The sequence below is a fragment of the Fulvia fulva genome, chromosome 6 (genome assembly GCF_020509005.1).
Source record: "Fulvia fulva chromosome 6, complete sequence".
In the NCBI taxonomy this organism is placed as follows: Eukaryota; Fungi; Ascomycota; class Dothideomycetes; order Mycosphaerellales; family Mycosphaerellaceae; genus Fulvia; species Fulvia fulva.
In genome coordinates, this window is record NC_063017.1 from 4,039,028 (window position 1) to 4,057,805 (window position 18,778).

The 18,778-nt window shown below is 54.3% G+C and overlaps 9 protein-coding genes across 9 annotated transcripts; 3 read left to right on the forward strand and 6 right to left on the reverse strand.

The window, feature by feature from the left end:
* Positions 1-148: 148 nt before the first annotated feature.
* On the reverse strand, positions 149-1,172 carry CLAFUR5_07454 (uncharacterized protein; the record flags this gene model as incomplete). The annotated part of the gene is given in 3 exon segments (XM_047906602.1): positions 149-295; positions 353-532; positions 552-1,172. The coding sequence occupies 3 exon segments, from the start codon at positions 1,170-1,172 to the stop codon at positions 149-151; spliced, it is 948 nt and encodes a 315-aa protein (XP_047763553.1).
* A 378-nt stretch (positions 1,173-1,550) lies between these two features.
* CLAFUR5_07455 (Fumarylacetoacetate hydrolase domain-containing protein 2A) lies at positions 1,551-2,441 on the forward strand (the record flags this gene model as incomplete). The annotated part of the gene is made up of 1 exon (XM_047906603.1): positions 1,551-2,441. One exon carries the CDS (start codon positions 1,551-1,553, stop codon positions 2,439-2,441), a length of 891 nt encoding a protein of 296 aa, XP_047763554.1.
* Positions 2,442-2,900: 459 nt separating this feature from the next.
* Positions 2,901-5,447, forward strand: CLAFUR5_07456 (uncharacterized protein; the record flags this gene model as incomplete). The annotated part of the gene is made up of 3 exons (XM_047906604.1): positions 2,901-4,163; positions 4,219-5,280; positions 5,316-5,447. 3 exons carry the CDS (start codon positions 2,901-2,903, stop codon positions 5,445-5,447), a joined length of 2,457 nt encoding a protein of 818 aa, XP_047763555.1.
* Positions 5,448-5,649: 202 nt separating this feature from the next.
* Positions 5,650-6,783, reverse strand: CLAFUR5_07457 (Short chain dehydrogenase gsfE; the record flags this gene model as incomplete). Its single annotated transcript, XM_047906605.1, has 1 exon — positions 5,650-6,783. The coding sequence occupies one exon, from the start codon at positions 6,781-6,783 to the stop codon at positions 5,650-5,652; it is 1,134 nt and encodes a 377-aa protein (XP_047763556.1).
* A 337-nt stretch (positions 6,784-7,120) lies between these two features.
* CLAFUR5_07458 (2,4-dichlorophenol 6-monooxygenase) lies at positions 7,121-8,872 on the reverse strand (the record flags this gene model as incomplete). Its single annotated transcript, XM_047906606.1, has 2 exons — positions 7,121-7,266; positions 7,312-8,872. 2 exons carry the CDS (start codon positions 8,870-8,872, stop codon positions 7,121-7,123), a joined length of 1,707 nt encoding a protein of 568 aa, XP_047763560.1.
* Positions 8,873-9,651: 779 nt separating this feature from the next.
* CLAFUR5_07459 (Cholesterol side-chain cleavage enzyme, mitochondrial) lies at positions 9,652-10,972 on the forward strand (the record flags this gene model as incomplete). The annotated part of the gene is made up of 3 exons (XM_047906607.1): positions 9,652-10,486; positions 10,537-10,586; positions 10,640-10,972. The coding sequence occupies 3 exons, from the start codon at positions 9,652-9,654 to the stop codon at positions 10,970-10,972; spliced, it is 1,218 nt and encodes a 405-aa protein (XP_047763561.1).
* A 300-nt stretch (positions 10,973-11,272) lies between these two features.
* On the reverse strand, positions 11,273-12,442 carry CLAFUR5_07460 (Putative epoxide hydrolase; the record flags this gene model as incomplete). Its single annotated transcript, XM_047906608.1, has 1 exon — positions 11,273-12,442. The coding sequence occupies one exon, from the start codon at positions 12,440-12,442 to the stop codon at positions 11,273-11,275; it is 1,170 nt and encodes a 389-aa protein (XP_047762916.1).
* A 146-nt stretch (positions 12,443-12,588) lies between these two features.
* On the reverse strand, positions 12,589-16,690 carry CLAFUR5_07461 (Hybrid signal transduction histidine kinase B; the record flags this gene model as incomplete). The annotated part of the gene is made up of 3 exons (XM_047906609.1): positions 12,589-13,011; positions 13,063-16,480; positions 16,548-16,690. 3 exons carry the CDS (start codon positions 16,688-16,690, stop codon positions 12,589-12,591), a joined length of 3,984 nt encoding a protein of 1,327 aa, XP_047762915.1.
* A 926-nt stretch (positions 16,691-17,616) lies between these two features.
* Positions 17,617-18,333, reverse strand: CLAFUR5_07462 (uncharacterized protein; the record flags this gene model as incomplete). The annotated part of the gene is made up of 1 exon (XM_047906610.1): positions 17,617-18,333. The coding sequence occupies one exon, from the start codon at positions 18,331-18,333 to the stop codon at positions 17,617-17,619; it is 717 nt and encodes a 238-aa protein (XP_047762918.1).
* Between the last annotated feature and the right edge of the window lie 445 nt (positions 18,334-18,778).

Here is an 18,778-nt window from a genome sequence, read left to right on the forward strand (position 1 = left end):
CACCGCACCCCACGCCAGCGGTCTCTCACCAAAGATTGTCGGAAACGGAAAGCTCACCCCAAGAGCCTTCGCCTCCCGCTTCATCCTCCCTTGTTCATCACGAGCGACGCCCGGAGTGAGTTGAGACTGTGCCGACAGCAGCACTCTTCTAGAATACCTCTGGCACCGGAGGACCCCAAACCGAGAGCGCTTCTGGCCCCGCTTGCACTTTTGCAATAGGCGTGTCTCGATTCACCAAGTCTCCATCGGCGTAATGTTCGAGGATGAATTCGTTAGGGTCGAACCAGTAATCGGACTGAGGAGAGTGTAAGTACGGACACTGTGAAGCACAGAAGTGGAGATGTTCACTCACCACCTGACTCCCAAGCACATGTCTCCCCACGCCCCAACACAACTCATACCCCTTCCTCGTCAAATGCTGATGCCCCAGCTGCTGCACATCAAAATCATGCACCTCAAACGCCGCATGCGCCACCGACGGCCGATCCCCCGGCTTCACCATCTTGAAGAAGAAAGCGTGGTGGTCGGTATACTCTTTCCCCCCGATCAACATGGAAGAAACACGTCACGGATTTTTCACCGCGGTAGACAATATCGGATGGTGCCAGGGAGATTACGGTGGTATACCATGAGTACATCTGCTCGTACAAGCCCTCGGGGTACGTCACGCCGTAGTGGCCCCATCGAAACACGGGCGCGGGACCTGGTTCGAAGCGCTGGAATTTTCCTTTTCGGGGTTTGTCGTCTTCGAAGTTGATGATGAGTTTTTGGAGGTGTGGTGGCGAGGCGGTGGTTTCTTGCCAGCCGTGGATAAGGTGCACGGCATGGCCTGCGGGATCTCGAAGAGTTACTGCACGACCGCCGGCTGGGCCTTCGAGGTTTCGGATAGGTCCTTCTGCGTCTTTGAGCTGTGCTGCGCGTTCTAGTTCCGATTCGCCTTCAACCACGTATGCCGCACCACCGAAGGAGGATGAGCCGTTGGGTGATGGCCGGGCAATGTAGATGAATGGTTCCGTTCCGTAGCCCTTGAAGAAGGTTGTGCCGTCTGGGTTTTCGTGCGCAACGTCCAGTCCGAAGTCGCGGAGGAAGTCTTTTACTTTTGGCAGGTTGGCATGGTGGTAATCAACGAAGGCCGTCTTCAAGAGCTTTATTGGGCCAGGCGAGTCTGCCATCGAAGCTGTGCGTGTATACGGTTGTCTTTGATATGACAGTGTGGCCGCGATCCAACTGCGGTTCGGATCCAATATGTGTCCATGCACCTTCAGACGTACTGGCGTAAGTCACCGCCGGTGACTTGGTCCGTGGGACTGCGTACCGGATACTGTGGTACTTCTCAAGCTTGCCTCCGGATCGGGTCTTGCGAATGGGCGAATGTGGTACAGCTTCTGCAAATGGCTGATGTGGTACGAGTCCACTGCGGCAATGATCGTCTGAACATTGTCTGCAAGGTTGATGTCTGCATTGTCGTGAAAGCTGTGTCGCCGAATGCAGGAGCTACAAAATCATATCAACCCTCACTGCTCGTTGTCTTGGGTTGCACTAGACACACCATGTCGACTGGAGACCTCGTGCCCTGGAACCGACTGGTACGATTCGTATCAGCAACGGACGGCCAAAAGAAGTTTGGCGAGCCCATCGTCAGCTCGCCAGATGCCGATATTGCAGCACTGGCTCGGAGTGGGAGTCTAGAGGTTGTGGTTCTCCATGGCGACGACCCGCTGTCTGCTCAGCCTACCGACAAGCGAGACAAGGTCCAGAAGTTGCTGGGTCCGCTGAGAGTCAGCGATGTACCCATCATCCGGTGCATCGGCCTGAACTACAAGACACACATAAAAGAGACCAGAAGAGCGCTACCAGAAGTTCCAACAGTCTTCACCAAGCCCGCACCCAGCATCGCAGACCACGATGCAGCTATACCAATTCCGAAAATCGCCCAGCAGCAGTGCGACTACGAGGGCGAACTGACAGTGCTGATCGGGCGGGATGCCAAAGACGTCAGCGTGGCGGACGCGCTCTCGGTCGTGGCCGCTTACACCGTCGGCAATGATGTCTCGGCGAGGGACTGGCAGCGCGAGCCAGGCAAAGCCGGTGTCGTGCCACAGTGGTCGTTCAGCAAGTCCTTCGACAAGTACGCGCCGCTGGGTCCAGTGCTCGTTGCGCAGAAGTTGCTGGGTGCGGCAGACCAGCAGGAGTTGACGACGAGGGTCAACGGGGCGGTACGACAGTCAGGGAGTACTGGAGATCTTTGCCACGGGGTGCAAGAGCTCGTTGCGTTCTGCTCGCAAGGCCAGACGCTGCAGAGAGGTAGCCTTATCATGACGGGAACTCCTGGCGGTGTGGGCTTGTTCATGAAGCCCCCGACTTTCCTTCAGGATGGTGATGAGGTAGAGGTCGAGGTCTCAGGCATTGGCAAGCTGCGGAATACGATGACGTTCCTGTAGTGTGATGATCATAAGCAGCCAGTGAATATAGATCTTGTGATGGTCCGGCGTTCATCTTTGCATTCACGTAGTCCATATCTCCAGCGTCTTAAGGTCTTATCACCCTTGTCGACGCGTAAGTGCCATAGATGACTGATACGGAGGCCATGGGAAGCTCAAAGATCAGATATGTAAGGTAGCGTGTGGAAAGAGATGTTTAGTGAAGAGGACTTGTTGACTCGACGAAGACTGTGTGTTCTGCTCGCGCGTTCACGTGATGTCGCGCACGAACTCAACTCCTCGACATCCTTCTTTTCCATTCATTGCCCTTCATCTTGCACTACTTTGGTCTCCCCCCTCCATGAACACCCCCCGACGACGAGCACATGTCCAGTCAGATAGTTAGTCTGCGGACGAGCCGTCACATATGGAATCACGTGGCGGGTCCTGCCTTCCACCGATGACACTACGCGGTCCACAATGCATGAATGCCCTATCTGCCATCGAACCTATCAGGCTCGCACGCCGCTGTCCCGTCATATCCACAATCACTCCCCAGACCATCTAGGGCGCCGGCACGCCTGTGAAACCTGTGGGGTGAGTTTCGCTCGCCGGGATCTGCTTAGTCGCCACCAGAACAACAATCACTCAGGGTATATGTCCTCTCGACGACGGACACATACTGCATGTGACCAGTGCCGTAAGGCGCGCATGCGTTGCGATGGGCAAATGCCTTGTTCGGCTTGTCAGGAGCGTTCCAAGTCTTGTCGCTACACCGATGGCCGGTCACGACTGAGCAAAGCCGCTCCTCGCATCCGTCTCGATTCCATGCCCTCCAGCATATCCTCACCTCGCCTTCTACAAACTCAAGACGAGCGGCAGCATGATGGTGATTCTCAACAGCAACCGCTTGATGGACATGCAGGACCTTTGCTCAACGAGACTCAAGAGCAACCTCTCGACGGCCTGGAGGGTTTATTGGGGCAAGACCAAACAGAACCCCATCAGATCTACACTCTCGGCTTGCCGATGGATCTCGACGGTATTCCTTGGCCATGGCTTCATGAAACCTCGTTCCTCCAAGATGACCCCGGGCTTGGAGACTTTGGAACCGTGGCAACGCATGATTATTCCGCCATGCTTCCAGCACCCGAGAGCCATGACCTCTGTGGAGACTTCAGAGAGAATGACACGGTGCCTGACGGTCAAAGTCACGTAGCAGCGTCATCATCGCATCCCGTTCTCGAAGATGCCCGTCCACTGGAGGCAGCTGAGGTTGATAAACTCGTACACCTTGCGTCTCAGCCCGCCAGCGGACCTGGCGCCAATGCTGGTGGTGAAGATTGCTTTTGGGATCATGTGTTGTTCGTCGCAACTTTCATACGTGGCATAGCAACAAGTGCAGAGCAACCTCTCTCAGCCGGCGACGTGTTCCGTGAACATCTCCAGGCCTACTCTACCAATTTCAATCGTCTGTGGCCAATGTTCGTCGACAGCGACATTCAGGCCGGTCGACTGCACCCAATTCTCTACCTGGTCCAGTTGTCCATCGGTTGCATGTATGGGTCGCCATCTGCGAAGCACTTCGGGACTCTTCTGCACAAAAGTTTGCGCCAACTACTAACGAGCTTCTTGGCTGTCGAAAGTTTTGACGGTGATATCATATGGCTCGCTCATGCTCGGCTACTAACTCAAGTTCACGGTCTATACTTTGGCCAGCCACAAGGCTTCTCTTACGCGCAGGTACGCAGCTTATCGAGTGAGATGACTATAACGCCTCTAACACTCATCCCTGCAGCATCTAGGTGCCGTCCTTGTCGCTCAAGCAAAACGCCTGGGCCTTTTTCAGCCCACCCGGCAGCCTGGCGCGGACTTGCATGGGGACTATTCGGGATGGAAGTATGCTGAAACCCGCAAAAGGCTGGCTCTCGGTGTCTTCCGAGCCGATGTCTTTACAAGTGTGCTGCTGAACACAGCGCCTTTGCTGTCTTTTGAAGAAGTATCAGTCACTCTACCGTGCTCGGATGATCTGTGGCACAACAAGCATGGACTACTCGCAGAAGCTTTGAGCGTCATGATCAATGCAGAGGCCCGCCAGCGCCTTGCTTATGGTCTGTCGGACTTAAGCAGGATCCTACTCGATCAGTCTGAGAAGATGCCTGAACTCGATGTTAGCGGTTACGAGCTGGCACCTTTCACTCTCCAGTCACCGATTTGGAAATTCTCTCATGATCCGGCACTCTTTCCTCGGCTCACTGGCAGACACTGGAAGCCCGTATCTCATGCTTTTGGAGTAGCTTCGCAAGCGCAAGTTACGGCGCCGCTCGACGGCCTTTTCTCAACCACAGTATACCGCCGGTCGAGTTACACTGATGCCCTACCCGACACCCCACATGACGCGCTGGGACCTATCCACCGGCACATGCACGACCTTGTCAACGATCGAGCTCGTATAAAGCATGCGTTAGACGCCTGGCATTGCAGCTTTACTGCTGCCCGTCAGATGCCTGCTTCCATGGATGATCGAGATACATTAATGAGCAGCTTACTGCTTTGGCACACATTGAACATACAATTGGACGCGCCTTTGAAGCAACTGCATGACATCACTTATCGAGCTGCAGCGCAGCGAGCGGTCGACAAAAGCACTGTTCAGCTTGTCCGTGACTGGATACCGACAGAGAGTGCCATGATCGCCGTGAAAGCAGCCTGCGTGATCTGCGAAATCATTGACAGCGAGCTTACGCGGTCTCCGGGTCAACGTGCTTGCTTCAATTTCCTAGCATTCAGCAGCCTTCATCATGCCGCGGTGATCCTCTGGACTACGACGCAGAGCGCGGAGTTTGGGTCGTTTGGGACAGTCGAGGACATCAATCATTCCAGCCTCAGACGAAGGTCGTGGCACGGGACACCTCTGCTCTGCTGCAGGCGTGCGCGCGGCTTTTCCGTGGCCTCAGTCCGCTCGGTGGTGAGTCATTTGGGCTTGCCGCAGAACGCTTGATGGACTGTCCATTCCCAACTGCATGACAGCTTTCCGTGAGCAGTTGAGAACGCAGCAACAGTATTCGAGAGCAACAGCAATCGAGGTGCGGCCTTCTTCACCAGCTCACCTAATCTTCACAACGCATTAATGACTCTTGGCTTTTGCTCACTTCTCAATACGCTTGGCAATATGTACAGGAAACTACATGCAAGAGAGCAGGACTACACGCTGGGATCTTCAAATTCCCTACGCGGGAATCTGCTTCGCTTCTCTGAAACGGTCAAAAGCGCCCACAATTGACTTATACGAATTCCTATAGCCGGTAAATCCGTACTCTCGCGCTTTGTTGAACGCAATGGTAGCACTCCAAGCCCTGTGGAACACCCAGTCCTGGTACTGCCAAGTTCCAGCGTCCCAGGTAGCCTTTGCCTCGGGCCTCCCGAGTCTGTCGCACAAGCCGTCCCACACAGGGCGCTTGTCTGCCGCCCACTCTGCGAGGCTGAACTCCTGTTGGACCGAACCTTCCTGTGGAATGGGCTTCTGGAACTTAGGATTAGAAGACGCCGTGGCGCCTAGGTAGCTGGCAATGCGAGGCCACATATATCGCCACTGGAAGTAGTCCCCATTCACGACATTGAAGGCTTCATTGGCGCATTTGGGGTTGGTGGAAGCCCAGACGCTGAAATGGGCGATGAGTCCTGAGTCGCTACAGTCATCCGCGCCGTTCCTGTAAATCTGATTCGTGGGCATTGGTGCCTCGCGTCCAAGCTCCCGGCAAACGAGGAAGTAAAGGGCATATGTGAGCGCGGAGTTCATGCCATTAGGCTTGCCCGTATGCCCAATGATTGCCTCCGGCCGGATAACATTCCAGCTCCAATTCTGACCGGCCTGCTTCGCTGCTAGGAAGTCCTCTTGGGAATAATAGAAATTGTCTTCCGTCCGACCAATGCGTGGATCCTCTTCCCTAGCTGGAGATGCGACGGCCTGGAGGTGCACATTATAGTACTTTCCACCAGTCTGCAGTGTACAGTTCTCCAGCTTGGGCGCGACTTGCAGGAGCGCTGCGAGGAAATTTTCGAATAAGGCTTGGTTTGCAGTGTTGAGCTCTGCGAAGTCGTCCTTGTGCACATACGATGAGAAGTAGGCATGGGTGACGGCGGCGCATGAATCCTTCATGAGATCTGCGAGAGACTTGGGCTCTTTGGTGAAGTCCAGGGCCACGAACTTGATTCTAGGATCCGAGACCGTCGTCTGGAATCGTGATCGCGAAGTTACGACAATCTGGCTCCATTCCTCTGCAGTTGTCTGCGTCGCCAGGTATTCGATGATTGCTGAGCCCGTGATACCGTTTCCGCCGGTGATCAACGCAACTTTGGCCATGATGTCGTGCAAATCAACGCAACGCTGATGTGCTGTGGATGCAAGGTTATGGGAGATTTGTTCAACGACTTGGGCACCCCTGCGTCCTTTTACCACATGATGCGCCAAACTACATACCTTCCCGTGCACGATGGCGTTGCCTGAGATGGTGGCACACCCGCAATGCGGAGAAGTAGGAGTGCGGGTATGGTGGTATCGCAGCCTTCAGAGCCTCCCATGGGGTGGCGTCATCGGAAGCTCAGAGGTACGCGGAGATACTGACGATGAGCTGTACACAGGTACCGTCCGCTAATTGCTGGAGGGAAAACCATGGCATTGAAGTCCTGATCTATTTGCACTACCGAGGCACTTTGGCCAGCACCTGGTCCAAGGCTCGCTGTAGCAAAGTCTTGGCTTCAGCAGACGAAGTAGGGTATCTCCAAGCCACAAAGTGGTCTGGTCGAACTAAGACGACACCCTCTTCCTCGACAGTCCGCACACGCTCTCAATCTCTGTAGCAGTCCATGTAGTCGCACCGGAATCCTATACTATGCGCAACAATCGGAGGGTTACCGGCTTGTCCACTCAGCTGAGTCGCTGCATTGATCCAACGTTCTCCACCGCGGCCAGTGAACAGAGCAAACTGTCCGCGGCCGCAGAGATCCAGGATAGAAACCCTCGGGCTCTGTCCGCTTGCGCAAACCCAGACGTGCGGCAGATGATATCCTGGATACGTCGATATGATCACTTCTTTGAGGCGATTCATGCCTGTCTCGTCAGGAGGCTGATCATCTTCATTAACCGCGGTTGCTGAGGACCCAAGATAAACCTGATTCATCTGGATACCGAGAGCTTGGAGCTCATCGTCTGTACTCTCGAAAGCTTTCGAAAGCTCTTTCCGTGCCCTCGTGCCTTCGACATCGTTCCTCTCCAGCTTGAGCATGGCTTGTTGCCGAGCATCCGCAGTCAGTCCTAGCACGGCCCAAAGGTTTCGATGCGCCTCCATTCCCTCATTGGCTCGACGCACAACGCCGTCGCCTACCGGCTTCCGCTCTGTAGTTAATGTGGCCAGCAACGATGGTGCGGCATACCGCTTCAGCACATAGGCAAGTTTCCATGCCAGGTTGAAAGCGTCAGATATACAGGTGTTGCTTCCCAATCCGTTGATAGGTGGATGCCGGTGCACAGCATCTCCAATGCAAAGGACACGATCCTTCTGCCAGGTGTTGGCAACGAGGTCATTGATAGTCCACCGAAAGCTGGAAAGAATCTTGATGGGTACTGTGTTGTTCCCGATCATCTGGTGCAACCGGCGCAGGATTTGTTCCGGCGAGGGATCGAAGGACTTGCCATCTTTGGTGGATGGATGCATCGACACAACCCACTCAGTCCAAGGACGAACCATTCGGAAGTTCCCTGCTGCGGACCAGTCGGGTGCGTCTGTATTGAGCACCCAGTTGAGACTACCTGGCCGATTGACCATATACTTGGACGGGTCGGCTTCAATGTGGACGTTGAAAGCGTCGTTGATGGTTCTTCCGGTACAAGGTATGTTCACGGCCTCTATCACAGGGCTACGGGCTCCGTCCGCGCCAACAAGATACTGACAATTGACCTGATAGCGTCGGTCGTCGTTTCTGTCCTTCAATGTAACGGACACTCCCTCGGCGTTCTGCTCCAGAGAGACAAATTCATGACCAAACCGTACCTCCGCACCCGCTTTTACAGCTTCGTCCACCAAGATTGGCTCCATATAGCTCTGCGGAAGATCGAACATTTGGCAAGGGCTTGCAGTATCATAGCGACCCCTTTCTGTTGGCTTGTTGCCCCACGACAACATCCGACCGTACTCCCCGCCGGACAGAGTGTTGGACCAGGAGGTGTGCTCCATGTGGCGAGAGGGACTCGCTACTCCTTTCATGCGAGACTCGAGCCCGGCGTCTCTCAATACCTCCATGGCCCGCTGGTTGAAGATGTGTGCTCGTGGTGTATTTGCGGCGCCGCGGTGTCGGGATACGAAGATGGTCTTGATACCTAGTTGTCCCAGCAGGAGAGCCAGCGTTGCTCCTGCTGGGCCGGCGCCGATGATCAGGATCGGTATTTGCTCCATTCTTCTTGTTGAGGGTTGTGATATGCTGGAGCTTTTCCGATGTTGTGCTCTCGGAGCTAATCTATGCTGGGCTTTCAGAAAAGGTCAACACAATTACTGGTCTGAAGTACGCCATGATCTTTGGGCACGGATCGCTCTGCAAGAGGTTACATGAATAATCAGCACTAGTCTTTGGTCAGATCGCAAGACAGCCGAACTCATGCTCCGCGGTGTTACCAGCGACAAGGTGTGCGTTGGTCAACGCTAAACGGATGTACCACCTTAGCCGATTAGCACCATGCGATTGCTGATGTGCCGCAGATCTGGGGTCGCACTGGGACGACCCGTGAAGCGTCGATGAGCATCACGCCTGGAGCATATGGCAGCCGTTGTTGCCACAGCTGCTACTTTCTACAGGCAAGAGCACTTTGGTGTAAAAAGCCTTCCACCGAAGATCCAACATTCTGTCGTTCAACAGCATGGACGGGGCGCTTTTCCAGAGAGGTGCGATCAGCCTCAAATTGCTTGGGATTCTGGCCCTGTTGTACATCGTGCAGATTGTAAGATCATCCCACAGAGTCTAAGCACATTGCCGCTAACAATATCAGTTCGTGTACGCCTTTCTGATATCTCCAGTGCGGCATATACCTGGACCATGGTGGGCCCGAGTCTCGAAAACACCATTGCTGTATGCCACCTACTAGCGACGAAGGAGCAGCTATGCAAGCGCCCTCTTGGCGACGTATGGACACGTCGTGGTCATTGCTCCCAACCAGGTCCACACCAACGATGAAGAGGCCATGAAAATCATCTACAACCGGAAGTCTCTGAAGACCCCGTTCTACGCAAGCATGGGTTCCTGGAAGGGCGTAACCTCAACGCTAGGTTTCGTCGACTATGCCAGCGCTGCTCCGACACGCAACAATCTGATCCAATGTTTCCAGAACAAGAATCTGGCAACTTTAGTCGAAAACATCTCCTCGCACATTTCGGAATTTTGCGAGCTGTTGCGCCGGACGACGAAGGGCAATGGGGATGTCGACGGTGTTGTCATTTTTCGCCTCCTCGCGCTCGATATCGTCACAGACGTCCTCTGGGGAGAGCAGAAGACGTTACTCTCCAGCCTGTCTGACACCACACCTGAATTTCTGCGACGCTTCCATGCCTTCAGCTCGTACAACGCAATGAAGAGTTTCTTCCCGGGCTTTGACACCTACGTACGCTACTTTGGGACTCCCAAATGGCGCCAACTACGCCAGGACTGCAGTGACATGGACCTGACGGCGAAAGATGCGCTCAGCAGATGGCATTCTGAGGGTGGACATCGAGACAAAGACGTCTTGGGGATGCTGTTATCGATGCATGAAGCCGTCGACGAGCGAAAGAGGGTTCCCAAGGATCACATACCCGCATACATGGTGGAGATGATGGCAGCCGGAAGCTCGACAACTTCGCACACAGCAACATTCACTTGTCATCAGCTGGCGTACCATCCGGAGATTCAATACAAGCTTCGAAAGGAGTTGAAGACTGCCTTTCCAGACAGTGCCAACATTGACGAGAAGGAGATGATGGACTTGCCTATGTTGGATGCTGTACTTCGTGAGACGATGCGATCGATGCCGATGATTCCTGGTCTGTCGCTCCCAGCTAACCATCGCACATGTCTGCTAACATTTGTTCAGGTCCACTAGAACGACTTTTAGGCGAGGCAGTGACAGTAGACAGACTTCAGGTATGGACGGAAACTTCCTCTCACATGATCGCCCAGCTAAACCACCATCGTAGATTCCTAGTGGAGTCATAGCATCTACTGCAGCCTACGATCAGTGCCGATTACCTTCTGTCTTTCCAGATCCAGAAAGTTGGCATCCGGAAAGGTGGTTCGAGGCCAGCGACGCCATGCATCTCAACTGGATCCCCTTTGGCTACGGCAGCAGAAGTTGTCCGGGGTCGAATCTCGCCATGACTGAGCTGAAGTACATGATCGGTACCACATTCCGTCTGTTCCAAGTTGGGCCTCCGGAGAATCACGCGCAAGAGCCTCTTGAGCTGAGAGATGTGTTTGTATCGGCGCAGAAGAGCGGACAGTGTTGGCTGAGGTTCAAGGAGGACGCTTAGTTGAGGGGAAGGTGTCTATATCGTTGACTGCTCGACGCTTCTTCAACCACATGCCTCAAGGAACATCGACGTGCATCCGCCACCAACGCTGCTCACATGAGCTGCTTTTGACATGTTGCCTCATGGCTCGAAGCTAACAGTCTCGGTCTCCGCCAAGCAGAGCCCACATTAATACACACCGAACTAGACTCGTTTGCACGCTCAGGTCCAGAGGGGCCGGGATCGTTCACCCAGATGCTGACACCCTCGATCACTTTCAAGAATCGCTAGTCATTTCCCACACCACACCTCCTCAACACCCTAACCCCCAACATTCCTCCTCCACTCCCTCACCTCCCTAACAAACTTCTCCGGCTGCTCCCAGGCAGCAAAACGCCCACCCTTCCCCACCTCATTCCGAATAACAATCTTGTCCCAATGCCGCTCACACCACTCCCTCGGCGCATAAGCTGTATCACCCTGAAACCAACTCACGCCCACCGCTATATCCGCTCCGATCGCCCACGCAGTTGTGTCGGGTTTATTCTCCCAATCATACCGCGCCGACGAAGTCCCGGAGTTGGAGAGCCAGTATAGCATAATCGTATCAAGCATTTCGTCTTTGCTAAAGATGGTCCCGACGTCGCCATTGTGATGAGACCAGTCACGGAATTTCTCGTAGATCCAGGCCGCTTGCGCGACGGGAGAGTCTGCGAGTGCGTAGTCGAGAGTTTGGGGACGGATAGACTGTTGGAGGGAGTAGCCGCGGTAGCCAGTAGTGTCTCGAAGATGGTCTAGATCCATGGCTCGTCCCTCGCCAGCTTTGTCTTTAGCTGGTATTTGGATTTCCTTCTGTGGCTCGAAGTAGACGGAGTTCATATGGACTGCTTTCAACCCCTTGGGTGCTTGGTGGCCTAGGCTGACGGTGACGTGGGCGCCCCAGTCGCCGCCTTGAGCGACCCAGCCGCTGTCTGTGTAGCCTAGGCGGTCCATAAAGACAGCCCAGGCTCGTGCGGTGAGTTGGTAGTTCCAGCCTGTCTCTGTGGGTTTGCTGGAGAAGGCGTAGCCCGGCAGTGCTGGGATGACGAGATGAAAGGCATCTCTAGGAGTGCCACCGTCAGCTTCCGGGTCGATGAGTCTGTCGATGACATGTCTGAATTCCAGTATCGACCCTGGCCAGCCATGTGTAAGTACCATGGGAAGAGCGTCTCCATGCTTGGATCGGAAGTGCAGGAAGTAGACCTCCACACCGTCAATGGTGGTCGTGAATTGGGGAAAGGAGTTGAGTAGCTCTTCACATCTTCGCCAATTGTATCGTGTCTGCCAGTACTCGCAAAGCTCTTGTATCGCTGCGAGCGGCACGCCCTGAGACCAATCCATGACTGTCTCTTTGTCCGGCCAGCGGGTCAGCCAAAGTCGTAGCTGTAGATCGTCGAGAACAGCCTGCTCAATGGAAAGGGTAAACGGGGAGATGGATTCAGATGCCGACATAGTCGTGGTCAGTGTCGAACATTGATTGTGCTGCTCTAGACATTCGAGCTTCATATATCCCTTCGTAACGTTGGGGGCGTCTCATTGATTACTAATAGGCCTAGCGTACCAGACCAGCATACATCGCTGTACCCCGTGAAGGAACATCACTTCTTCGGATCCCGTATCCCATCCAAAATCTTCGTCAACTCCTTCAGCCTCACCGGTTTCGTCAAGAAGAGATCCACTCCCGAGCTAAAAGCCTCCTGCTGTGCACTTGCACTGCCAAGACCAGTCAGGGCAATGATGGTTGCTGGCTCAAGACTCTTTTGCTTCTCAAAGCCACGAATCTGTCGCGTTGCTTCGAAGCCGTTGAGGATGGGCATGTTGATGTCCATCAGAACGACTTGAGGCTTCACTAGTGCATCCTCGTTGGGCTTCTTTGGTGACTCCGTTTCCTCGCCCGTTGGAGTTACAGCGTCTGAGCAAGCGTTCTTGTATGCCTCGACTGCTTGTAGACCATCTGTGGCTACTTGCTTACGGTGGCCGAACTTGTCGGCATAAGTAACTAGAAGCTGGAGGTTGATTGGCTAAGAAAGCAGGTCAGTTTGTAGTTTCAAGCAGTACCTGAGACAACTTACATTATCATCGACCAGCAAGAGCGAGACGCCAGCGCCTCTCTTCTTCTCGGACGGATCCTTCGAAGTCTGTGTCGACTTGTGTGTCGAAGTCTTCCTCTCAGGCCTCGAGCCATTCAACGAAGGCGTAGGCACACGAGGGAACTTGTAATCAGACGCCAGACCACGCTCGAGCTTAGCCACTCGCAACTGCTCCGACTCTTCATTGCCGGCGTCGGCTTTCGTTCGGTCCTTCGCAAAAGAGTCAGCGTCTGGGCTACCCAAGCAGGTATCCTTTCGCTCTCTTACAGGGAGATTCTGGGGACTCGTGCTCCCAGGTGGCTGTTCACTCACGCCAGGCGTGATAGCACCAGCGAGGGAGAAAGGATCGTTGGTCATACTCCTGTTACGAACGCATTGTACCATCGCCTTGGCCAATCGATCCGGTCCTGCTGGTTGGGCAATGAGCTCGACATATCCAGTGGCGATGTTGCCGAAGCCGGGAGCTCGTATTTTCCTGGCACTGAGTGTGCTGTCGCAGAGGACAATGAAAGGTTTGTTGCTGAGTGCGCTTGGCGACATCACAGTGTCTGCGCAGCCCATGTCTTGCCGTCGCTTCAGCTCCTCTCCCAGCTCGCCCTCGGTCACGATGTACATATCAGCGCCGTCGTCGCCAGCCCATGTGCAAGGGAATGCATTCACGCCGACTTGATTGAGAGTCTTGTGTACGCTTGACAGGAGCAAGCTTTTGGCGGTCTCATCCGGAACTTGACCAGTCGAACTGGCTAAAGGTGTAGAGCTACTGTCAACAACGCCAACCGACACTCCGGAGATGATCCGTTCTAGCGATCGCAGAGAACTCTTCGAACCTGTGTCCTTACTGCTGCGGGTCTGCTCCAGAGGTAGAGTGATCGCAAAAGTGGTGCCGACGCCTCTTTCGCTCTGAACTTCAATTCTGCCTTCGAGGCTCTTCACAATCTTCGCCACTAGATTCATACCTAGTCCAGTCCCCTCCACAAGACTGTCTTCTTGTGCAAAGGCGCGGAACAAGTGGTTCTCGAGGAAGTCCCTGGACATCCCGCGTCCGGTGTCGCTCACGGCGAACGTAACATTGAACCGCTTGCGCTTGTCCGGTATTGGCGATGCTTTGAGCGACACCCGGATATGTCCTTTACTTGTATACTTCAAAGCGTTGCTCACGAGGTTGATGCAGATTCGCTTCCAGGCCCCTAACGCGACGAAGACGTGCCAATTGATGTCTGCAGTACGGTCGATGTCCAGAATGACAGCGACTTTGCGGTTCAGAACAGTATCTGCATCTCTACTGCAGCAGAACGAGTACACTGCAGTTTCGACAACCTCTTCTGTCACCTGGTCCAGGGCTACGTTGGCATCCAGTGCCATCACGCCTCCCATTCGAGTGCGTTTCGTCGAGCCAGAGGTCAGTCTGCCAGCTTGTGCGTCTTTGTTTCGAGTCTTGGCTTGATGGTTGATCTTGCTAAAGTCTAGAAGGTGATCGATGATGTCCAGTAAAGTCCTTCCGCATATCTCGACCTGGGAGATCAGATCGGTGCTGAAGGAGTCTGTCGGCTGCTCTTGCAGACATTCGACGCTGCCCAGGATGCCGTGCAATGGAGACCTCAACTCGTGTGAGATGGTCGAGATGAAGTCAGACTTTGCCTTGTCAGAGTCCTGAGCCTCCAGGCGGTGCAACTCAGCCAGAATCACATCACAGAAAGCGGTCATGTACTTCACTTCGGACTCCTCGGAGAATAGCCTGAGAGGTGAGTAAGACCAGAACATGCACGCCGCATACCACCGTTGGCGAGTGTGATCCCACATGCCGACCAAACCAACACTCCGGACACCCGGGAAAAGCTTGACTATCTCTCTACCATCGTCTCGCCGGCCTCTCTTGCGCCGTTTCGAGCAGTTTGCGCTGTGGTTCTTCACCTCGTGGGACATGCTGCCTGCCGAGCAGCGGCAAGAACTTCCATCAGTATTACCTTCCGAAGAGTCATCATCAGACGAAGCATCGCCGTACTCGTTGAAGCTCCATATCTTCCCACGGGGATAGCGTCTGAGCAGAGATCGAAGGAACTTTTCCGTCATATCCTGGGGTTCTTCGTAGGGCTCTGTCCGTTTCTCCAGCAGGAACTCATCCAAAGGTTGCGGTATGCTTGATGATGCAAGCACGTGGCAGTGTTTTGGTACTTGATCACTGCTATCGGACTTCTTCGTCATTCTCTCGTCTGCACTTGTTCCGGTCGTGGCGCCATCGGCAGTGCTTCCATGACAGTCAGAGCTGTGCTCGGTGTGACTTGACTCTGCTGGAGAAGTCTCCACTAGACCTCCAAACGTGCCGACCGCCGCATCGAGGAACATGACACCATCGATGCACATAGCCTCACGCACCAGATTACTAGCGCGTTCGAAAGTTCTTTGCACAGTAGGTTGTCCAGCGTCAGCCACATTCTCGTGACTCTTTCTGATTTGCAGTGTCGCGGCGGTAGGTTTTGGGTTCAAGGGGCTTGATGAGCCGCTGCCAGAGATCGTCGCAGTCCTTGATCTGTTCCGTTTTGGTGACGAGCTTGTCACTGCTGGATTGATGTTTGAACGCCGTTCCTCCTCAAGATGTTCGCTCACTTGTACGGCTGCTTGAGCCACAGCCGAGACATTCGCGGTCATAGGCTGTACACCAAGAGGATGGTACAGATTTGGATCTTCGTCCACGCCCCAGTCTCCTTTTTGCGCCGCCCAGTCGCGGAAGCCTGATGCACCGTCGATGAAAGCACCGAGACCTGCAATCATCTGAGTTCCGATCTTGTGCTCACCAGTAGCACGAACCATCTCCAGATGTGTCATGACAGTGGCAGCCATATCCCGCATAAAGTTGATAGCATCACCATCTAGGCCGTCACGCTTCTGGTCGTCTAGCACGCAGTAAGCTCCGATGTTAATGCCTTTAGGGGTGGTTATTGGTACTCCAGCGTAGAATCTGGCTTGAGGTCCTCCCGTCACGAATGGCCGGTCACAGAACCTGGTATCGTGACTCAAGTCATTCACAATGTGCACAAGGCCAGAGTTTAGGTCGCCTTTGTTCGTGCCTTGGTTGGCTGGTAGCATCACCGTATGCTCACAAACAGAGTAGCCTCGTGGAATCTTGGTGTGACCAAGCCACAAGTCATCCTCGTCATCGTGGACGGAATCGTCCTGGAGGCTCAAGGTCTTTGTACTTTCTGCAAGCACGTATGCATACTGCGAATCGAAGAAAAAGAGCATCGCCCGGCGCGTGCCTAATCTCACTGCTCCAAGCTGGCAGAAGGCCGTGAGCGCACGGTCCGGCGACGAGAATGGCCTATGGGCCTTGACAGAATCCGGGTTGCCAACATCGCAGAGCGGCGGTCCAGCCTTGGTGAGCTCCCGTATAGGCTGGTAGTATCTTTCACGCAAATATCAGTCATGAAGCACGGCGTGGGGTGGCGACAGCCTCGTAAGCGCAAGCACACCTGTAAAACTCGCGCTCCCGCTTGCTCTCGAACAGCAGCCTCCTTCGCTCGCTCTTCAGAGTCTCAACAGCCTGGGACGGCATCTTGACGCCCTCAGCGCCGATTCTGCTGCTCTCAATTTCGCATTGTTCGTCGATGGACATGGAGGAGGAGGAGGAGTCGCGGCCTCCTCTCCGACCGTTCGGCCAGGGATCCTGTCGATCCGAAGATCCAGCGAGCCCAAGCGCGCAGCGTCAATCGGCAGTCTCACGGATCTGGAGAATGGGATGTACCGATAGGTTACAGCTTTCGGTTCATGCAGAAATCAGGGTCCAGCGCAATAAATGTTCAAACGGCGAACGTCTTTTGTGGTATCTCGTGAGAAGGCGTTGTTGGGTTCGAGACCCACAGCCTGCGCAAGAAAGTTGTTCTGGATTCGTGTAGACGGGCCCATTGTTCGTGCCGTGGTGCGTTGGGCTACGCCACAGCCATCGCGATGCTCATCGTCGATGGGTAATTCTGCAAACAAGTTTTCGTTTAGCCACGGGGAAGAGCCACCGCCGAAGTCCAAGCCCCGTTTTGGTGCTGGATGGCCCCTTCCAAGAATTCGGTCGTCGTTAGCTGTGTCGATCGCAAGAGTGAAGTGAATGAATATGAGAATGTGCATGTATTGCGTACAACGATCCTCACTGGTCGAGTGCAAGCTGCAGGACATTTCTTCAGCGTGCTCCGAGCAACATCGACCAGTTTACACATTGTGGCGCACGCCTTCACGATCTTCGATTCCCTCGGGTGCAGCGAGGCTTAAGATCACTGTCAAAGATATGCTGGGTGGATCGCGGGGAATTGATAGATACATGGCCCGAAGTGCTACCATTCTGTTGGCATCTCCACAGTAGCAGAAGTTGTGATCCGCAATAAGACGAATCGCTCGATTTTGGCGATCTCGTCATTGCTCGACATCGAGGTCTCCGCTCACCGATAGCTTCCACACAGCACATCACGGTCGCTTTGAATGAGCAACGGGTTGCAGCAACACTCCACAATCTTGAACGAAACGCCGACTAAACATCGCACTTTTGCATTGCGTCTAGGACATGAGAGTCTTGGCTTTCTCCATTCGCTTGCTCAGATCAGCCTTTCGTCTGCGAACAAGCCTCTTCAAGCTATTCGGGACTCCTTCTTCAAGATCTTGCATCTGCGCCATGACATCGTCCAGAGGCATCGCACACCCGACTGTCGTATGTTGTGATAGCGCTGACAAAGCGAACGACGCAGAGAACTGTGCCATCTCTCCTGCCGGGCCACGCGCGATAGCGTCTTCCAGCAATAGGAGAAAGAACAAGTCGATGATGATGTCGTGGACATTATCGACAGTCCAAAAGCTAGCAATCTTCGGCTCGTTGATGTATCTTCGGACGCCGGGGTCAATGGTACCAAGTATGAGATCGATAATCATTCGGAGGCGAATATGGAACACTTCGGCTTTGGCGATGGTCGGCTGGCGGCGTTTGTACTTTGCTCGTCGAGAGCGGGAAGCTGCGATGAATTCCAAATCGTTGATTTCTCGTCTACGCCAGATGTTCCAGCATTCCGTCGGTCTGAGTGCAGCCTCCAGGCTCATGAACCAAGCTTCGAAGTTCTCCAGTCCTGTCAGAGTGGTGACATTGTTGCATGGGAGAAGTGGTGAGCCAGAGTCCAGCGTCAAGCTTGTTCGTACAGACGAAGCCTCCCCAGCTGGGTAGGACGGGCTCCGCGACGACTGCGAGAGGCTGCTGTGCGGCGTATGTTGTGCCAAGAGTGCCATGGTGGAAGAGTTTCGCGGAAGTTGCTAGTCTTTTGTGGTGTGTTTGAAGGAAGGCAGCCAGCTCAAGTCCCAAAGTGATGCAGGAAAGAGCTGCATCTTGTTGGAGCTCCGCTCCGTGAGGCTCTTTTCGCACGTCCTCGTGGCACCAAGGAAGTTTCATGAAGAGCAAAGTACAAACATGGTCGAGGCATGTCAGTAATCTCACGGCAGGGATTTTGACCGAAGACGAGGCGGCTGACAGCCTTGAGGCTTCTCCGCGCAGGACTTATCCAAACGACATGCTCCGTCAGGGTAGTAGACACGAGGAACGTGTCGAGCAGCTGTCGAAGCGGTCAGCGGCACAATCGAGGACTGCATGGTAGAGATGATGGCCGTCCATGTGATAGGTTGCAGCAACCCACAGCACCTAGCGACGGCACTACCCTCGCTTCCCCAAGGGTCAACC